The sequence below is a fragment of the Lepidochelys kempii genome, chromosome 1 (assembly GCF_965140265.1).
Source record: "Lepidochelys kempii isolate rLepKem1 chromosome 1, rLepKem1.hap2, whole genome shotgun sequence".
NCBI lineage: Eukaryota > Metazoa > Chordata > Testudines > Cheloniidae > Lepidochelys > Lepidochelys kempii.
The window spans coordinates 161,659,263-161,666,487 of record NC_133256.1 but is presented as its reverse complement, the minus strand read 5'-3'; the positions used below and the strand labels follow the sequence as shown (position 1 = coordinate 161,666,487).

At 47.5% G+C, this 7,225-nt stretch overlaps 1 protein-coding gene across 5 annotated transcripts in view; it reads left to right on the top strand.

Annotated features, from left to right (window-relative positions):
* Nucleotides 1–1,710: 1,710 nt before the first annotated feature.
* MORC3 (MORC family CW-type zinc finger 3) overlaps nucleotides 1,711–7,225 on the top strand; it is a 63,409-nt gene continuing 57,894 nt past the window's right edge. For 2 of the 5 annotated variants that reach the window (XM_073361181.1, XM_073361140.1), the window contains exons 1-2: nucleotides 1,780–1,815; nucleotides 5,562–5,633. In XM_073361181.1, the coding sequence (XP_073217282.1) occupies nucleotides 5,603–5,633 (31 nt within the window). In that variant the 5' untranslated portion in view covers nucleotides 1,780–1,815; nucleotides 5,562–5,602. Of the gene's footprint in view, nucleotides 1,816–5,561; nucleotides 5,634–7,225 lie in introns of all 5 variants that reach the window. The other 3 variants (XM_073361161.1, XM_073361170.1, XM_073361150.1) reach the window with 3 other exon arrangements.

The following is a 7,225-nucleotide window of genomic DNA, read 5'->3' as shown; positions in this document are numbered from 1 at the left end:
ATTAGACTGTACTTTATGTATAGGTAGTACCAGTGTATACAGTACCTGTACAATCAGTCTCTATCTTGCTGTAGAGACAGTATGGACATTAAACAAAACAGAAATACTCTTCTAAATTTGCTGTCAAAAACATGAATGATTTTATTTTAAAAGTCTAAGCTTACAGAATCACATTAATTTCTCACAGCTTCAATAACCCCCTCTGTAAAATGGGATTCACAGTTATATGAGTGATGACAAATGTGGTGTGTGTAAAGCACTCTGAAATATTGAGATAAAATGAGCTATAAGAGGAGCCCAAATGTCCTCTGCTCATAGCAAAGGCCACCAAAAGCAGAGAGGGGAGCAGAACAGTGAGGGGTCTGGTCACACGAACATGTACCCGCAGAACCCAGCCCCCACCACTGTTCCCTCTAAGCTGTGCACATCTGCACGCGCACACAGATCCTAAACCCCATGCACATGGCAAAACACTGCATGCACAAAAATTTGCACAGAAGAAATTTTTTGCTTACACAGCCTGTCAAAAATTAGAGGGAACATTGGTCCCCACCCGCTCTCCTCAGCACTCACCCGTCAGGGGCCCAGAGCCAGGCAGTTTGAAGCCCCCCATCAGGGAGAGGCCATGACACAGGCCCTGCACATCCAGCTCATGTCCCACCAGACAGAGCTGGTAAGTGCCGCCTGCACTCACCATGGCTGTAGCTCTAGGCTCACCCTGTGCCTGGAAATCTCGCCTTAGCCAGGAAAGGCCAGTGAGGTACTGTAAGGAGAGCCCCTGACACAGTGTATATATATATTTCATCTAATTAAATTTAATTAGCCCCAAATGTAGCAGACTATAAACAAACTTGGCCAAAATACTGCAACCCCTGACTGCTCAAAAAATACAACTGGCATGCATGAATAGCCCAATTCCACAGGAAAACCTTGAATGTGGCAACATTCAAATAATGCATCTGAGTCTGTATACAGTGTATGTGTGTGCAGGGAATGTGTGGATGGATGCGTACAGGGTATGTGTATGTGCAGGGGATGTGGAGGTGGATGTGCACGAGGGTGTGCGTGCAGGGGATGTGGGGTGGGTGTGTGTCTACAGGGGACGTGGGGGTGCACAGGGTGTGCGTGTGCAGAGGATATGGGGGTGGCTGCATACAGGGTGTGGGGGGGGGAGTGGGTGTCTGTGTGTACAGCGTGCGGGCAGGCAGAGCATGTGGGGTAGATGTGTGCAGGGTGTGTGTGTGTGTGTGTGTGTGTGTGTGCAAAGGGGGTGTAAGGATGATTGTACGCAAGGTGTGTGTATGGAGGAGCAGAGCCCGCACGGGGAGGATATACCCAAGAGGATGCGGACGAGAGGTGCATGCGCAGAGGGGAACGGTTAGTGGGTGCGTACGCACGGGGCGGGCGGCGGGACCTCTCCCTTTTCATGCAGCCGGGCGGGGGGGGAGGGGTCCGCGAGCCGCTGTCACGTGGGGCGGGGCGGCCAGTCAGAGCGCGGCTCCTCTCCAGCCTTTCCGCCCTAACTGCTGCGCACGAGCCCGCGAGCTGGGAGCACAAACCGCCGCCGCCTCGGCACCTCGCCCCGCCCCCGCAGGCGAGTGCAGCGCACGCACAAGGGGGCGGGGCTGACGCTCGCGGCTCTTCCTCAGCGTCCGGCACCGCCCCCAACTCGGGGCCGGAAGTGGTCAGCCCCGCCCCGGAAGTGCTTGGGGCGGAGACGGGCGGGGGTTGGGACGTAAGGCTCCGCGGCTGCGTTGGTTTTGCACCGGAGTTAAGATGGCGGTGCAGACGCAGAGCGGGATTCGCCTCAGCGCGGTGAGCGGGCGGCCGGGCGCCCCCCCCCGGGGTGGGGGGGCGTGAGTTGGTTTCTCCCGCTATCTCCCCCCCCCGTCTCGAGTCCGTTCCCTGGGGACCGGGTGGGGGCGGCGAAAGGGTCCCCCCAGCAGGCGGCAGCTCCCTGCGCCCAGGCACGAAGGGGCGGGCTGAGGCCTGGCCCCGGGCAGGGAAACCTGCGCTTCCGAAAACCAAAACACCGTGAAGCTTGCAGGCGGCTCCCGAGAGACGGGCCGGGGGCCGGGCGCGCGCCGCCATCGGGGAGCCCGGGCGGGCTGGGAGGAGCTTTTCCACCCTGCGCGGGGGGAGCCCGAGCGGGGCTCGGCGCTCTGTGCCGGTCTGGCCGCGGGGGTGGTCGCCGCATGGCTGTTGGGGGCGGTGCCATCGGGGCTGTTTGGAAACAGTCAGGTGGGCGAGGCAATGAAGGACGCCTCCGCTCAACTCAAGCGTTTCCGGGAGGGGGACTTGAGAGACGATGCAAACGCCTTTCGGTTTGATGCTCTGGCCCTGCCTGTGGAGGTCGCGGGACAGGTTTGGGCAGGAAGCCCGAGTTTGGGAGGCGGAGGAGAACAAAAACACTGGCTAGATTTAAAAGGACATAATCATTCTTTGGGGTAGCAGTTGTCAGGGATCTCTTCAGGGGAAACCTGTTGGCACCCACAGGTACCTGCAGGGTTTTTAAACAGCTAGGCTTTCCTGTGCCCTTCTCACGTGAGGGAAGAGCTTAAATAATATGCAATATTGTTGTAGCTGTGTGGCTCCTATGGTATTGGAGAGACGAGGTGGGCAAGGTAATATCTTCTATTGGACCAGCTTCTGTTGAACAAGGAAAAAAGACAAAAATGCCATATCACCAGTGGTGAACGCTTTTCATGAAGCAATCACTCTGTATCTGATTTATCAGTCGTTATATCCTTAAAGGAAACCTGCACAGCACTTCCAAAAGATGAGTGAGAGCTTAAATTCATAATTTTGTTAGACACTAAAAATCATGATTATAATAAAGGCACTGGCTTCATGGCTTATTACCCACCAACCCCACTTTTTGTCAATGACTACAATGGTGTTAATGGACCACTTCACCTTGACTGGTCCCTTAGAATATGTGTTATCAATTTACGCTGAACTATTTTATATTTAGCTGTGACGCTCTGAGGGCTTGTCTGCATTTCAGGTACTGTACTGGGAGGCAGTTACCAAGTCGAGGTGAGAAGCCCTCCCATTGGCATAGCGTTGTGTACACAGGAAGTTTGGTCTGTACTGTGTTGCTGAGTGACATAGTTATAACCATATAAGTTCCTAGTGTAGCCTAGGGCTCACTACCTTTCCCAGACCTGAAAAAGAGCTCTGTGTAGCTTTAAAGATTGTCTCTCTCACCAACAGAACTCTGGCTTAGATAAAATAGACAGGCATGTAGATTTTCTGTTTTTTTTTAAAACAGCTTTTCTCTTACACTATTCTTTGTGTTCCTACTGTTAAGACTAAAGAATACTTTGTTTTAAGAAACCTCTTTTTGGGTCACTGTAATCCATTGGTCACCGATTCCCAAAGGAAGGACAGGAGGCACAAAACTTAGTCAGATCTGTTGGGTAAGCACAGTTGATATGCAGGCTACTGGAGCCTAGAACCCATTCTGTGAGTGGGAGAATAGCAGGATTGTCCAAGGGAGAAGGCATAAGACTGGAGAAGTGGACTTAGAGAGATCTGTAAGGGGTCAAAGGCACAGCTAACCATGGTAGTGGCAACTAGCATTGTCCATGGCGGTGGCTATAACCAAGGGCTAAAACCAGTTGAACAAATCACTTCAAAGTTCTGGATGTTTAAAAATGACTAGTAATATTTAGGGTTGCCAATTCTCCCGGTTTTGCCTGGAGTCTCTTGGAATCAGGCCGTATCTCCCAGAGGCTACTGAAACGAAACCAGGAGATTTTAGGCTGGTAAAAGTCAAGGGGTGCAGCAGGGCTAAGGCAGACTCCCTACCTGCCCTTGCCCCGTAATGCTCTTGAAAGCGGCCAGCATATCCCTGCGGCCCATGGGGATGTGGGGGCTCCGTGTGCTGCCCAAACGCCGACTCCGCAGCTCCCATTGGCCGGCAACTGCGGCCAAAGGGAGCTACGGGGCGGTGCTTCTGAGTGTGGGCAGAGCATGGAGCCTCCTACCCCTCACCCAGGTGCTGCAAGGATGTGCTGGCTGCTTCCGGGAGTGGGGTGGTGCCAGGGCATGTAGGGAGACTGCCTTAGCCCTGCTGTGGCGCTGCCTGGGAGCTGCCCGAGGTAAGTGCCTCCTGTCTGGAGCCCACACCCTCTCCTGCCTCCTAAGCCTGGAGCCCCCTCCTGCACCCCAACTCCTTGCCCCATCCTTGAGCCCCCCTCCCAGAGCTTGCACCCCTACCCCAGGCTCAGCCTGGAGCCCCTTCCACATTCCAAACTCCTCGGCCCTAGCCCAGTGCATGCATCCTCCCTGCTCCCCAGGTATCTTGTATCTGCCCCAGCCCGGTGAGGGTGGTGGGGAGAGCGAGCAACGGAGGGAAGATGGATGGAGTGAGTTGGGCAGGACAAGAGTGTTTGGGTTTTTGTGATTAGACAGTTGGCAACCCTGGTAGTATTCTTGTTTTCTAATATTTGGGTCCTTCCAAAAGAAAAGTGATTCTAAAACTTCATGCACAATTAAATGTCATTCAAGTGCAATATACAAGATAATCAAAACAAACAAATCTTATTTTCAGAAAGCAGTTCTATTAGTTGTTTTCAGAAGGAACTTAATAAAATCTATAGTGGCTCTGAATTTTTTTAGAATGGAAATTTTGCTAACGTTACTACTGTATCTATGAAGTAAAATTATAATTAGGAAGATGAAGATTCAGAAACCTATTTGTTTAGAAGTATGTAACTGAATAGATGAGGGAAGGTAAACATTTATAGTCTCAAATATACTATTTAGTGCATTGAACTAGTTAAAATCTCCCACAATCTTTCGTACTCATGTTGAGCTTTATTGTGGAAATTCACTAGTATTTAAATTGTTGTAATCTCTGTTCTTTGTATATGCAGAATCTGTCAAAAGCAAGATGTATGTTCTGTTGAAGTTTGCTAAATATGCACTTTGTGCTAGGTACGTACCGTTAGTGCAGATGATTCCGCAGTTTATTTTCATCTGGAATGTTATGTACAAAGCTAGAAAAAGTTTGTAAGGTGTGGTAATAGAATTGAAAATTCCACAGATTCCATCTGTCATAAACAAGTGGAAAAAAAAGATGAGCAGAATTAAGCTTATAAAGTTGGAACAAACGGGAAAATGTAACTATTGTAAGTGTGTTCTCCAGATTGGTAGCATAGTGACCTTTCTGTATTATGCTGTCTTTACTTCTGATCAGTAAGTTGATTGATCCTGGTTATCTGGTGTCTTGACTCACTATCAAATGCTCATAGCTGACATGCACAGTATTCTGTGAAAAGAAAAAGAGTGCTTGTGGCACCTTTAGAGACTAACAAATTTATTTAAACATAAGCTTTCGTATGCTACAGCTCACTTCATCGGATGCATTCAGTGGAACATTCTGTGTATTCCAAACCTCATCTTAAAGATATCTTGTGTAACTACCCACCATTCAACAGGGAAAGATTTATAACAACTTCAGAAATGTCAAGAATTGACTACAAATGAAAGTTTTATAATAAATTTTACAAACCTTTTAACTCCTACAATCTCTCCCATGTATGATATTATAGAAACACTGGTGGCAGCTCCGTAGATAAGGCTACATTCTGAAATGATGTGTGTGTATTTCTCTCTACATGTAGGTGAGCTTTCAGAGTGAAATTTTACTTCAGCATTAATATTTGTCTTTTGAGTATTCTGAGTAGTTTGATTTCTTTTCATAAACTTTAAATTGGGCTCTGGCTGAAACTTATCCATAGTAGCCTGATTTTGTGTGCGCTCGCTGGGGGTAGGGAAGAGAGAAGGAATCAACTGATCAAAAAAGAGCCACTATGGGTTAGTGCTTTTCCGTCAGATTTATCCTGTAACAAAGAAAGTTTTATGTGTAGCTGCTGACAGATTTATTTTCTGTCAGCAGCTCCATTTCTCCGACAGATTATATCCTACAGTATAAAAGATTTTTATCTTTCAGAGAAGTGCAACTGCTAATGGATAGGTTTCAGAGTAGCAGCCGTGTTAGTCTGTATTCGCAAAAAGAAAAGGAGTACTTGTGGCACCTTAGAGACTAACCAGTTTATTTGAGCATAAGCTTTCATGAGCTACAGTTAGTCTCTAAGGTGCCACAAGTACTCCTTTTCTTTTTGCTAATGGATACAATCTTCTCTGTCAACAACTGTAGTTCTCTAGCAGGTAAAATCTTATGTCAATGAAGTGCAGCTGTCACAGAACTAGGGGACTTACTTTTCTTCAGGTCCCACCTCCCCTACTGAACCTCTTCTTCCTGCTTAAACATATTTTTAAAAAACCTAGGAAATTAACACACAAGTTGTGAAGCAGTTATGGTTGCCACTCTTGTAATATACTGACATACAATCAACATGCATGCCCATTGTTGTAGCTGTGTTAGTCCCTCCCAGTATATTAGAGACACAAGGTGGTGAGGTAATGTCTTTTATTGAAGTTGGTTCAGTAAAAGAGATTCTTATCTGCCTTGGCTCTCTTACATGATCAAGGAAAAGTTAGCTGTCTAGCAGTACATACCCTCTAGTCCACAGGCCTGCCTTACCATTACCATAGCTACTGCGAATGATAGATGACGCACATCAAAACCTTAACTCTGCTCCTCTAAGGATGCCAGCCTTCCAGCATCCTCTAGTATGCTGGGAGAGAATAATTTGGTAAACTATGTCAGACATTTACAACTGATAGTATTGGGGATGTGGAGAATCCAGTAAAGTAGTATTCGCAGAGGGCAGCTTAAAGGGGCAAAGTTAAGATTCTGATATACAATAGTAATACTAAGGTGTGGGCCTATGGGTAGAGGAGTAGGTGGTATGTACTGTTAAGTGGCTTAACTATTTGTTTTGTGTCCAGTAAGTTACATGTGTGACAACCTTAATTGTTTTTACAATAAAGATTTTTGTCATCTGTAATCTATCACTGGCCTGGCTTGAATATGTACTCTGAGTACCTGGCTATGTAGAAACATTGATATGTAACCTGCATTTGGCCAGGTGAGTGCATTGTTCATAAACTCTGAATAGGGAAGGTATAAGATTTGCAATTTGTTTAGGATCCTTGCGTGGGGTAAGTTGGTGTAGTGATCTGGACTATAGATTAAAAATAAGATGTAGTTTCTTGACAGAAGTGGGTAGTTGGGGTAGGGGAGGCTTGCATCTGTTTGGTACATTGAGGCAAAAGGCAACTGTTGTTGATATAGGTAGGATATTTCCTA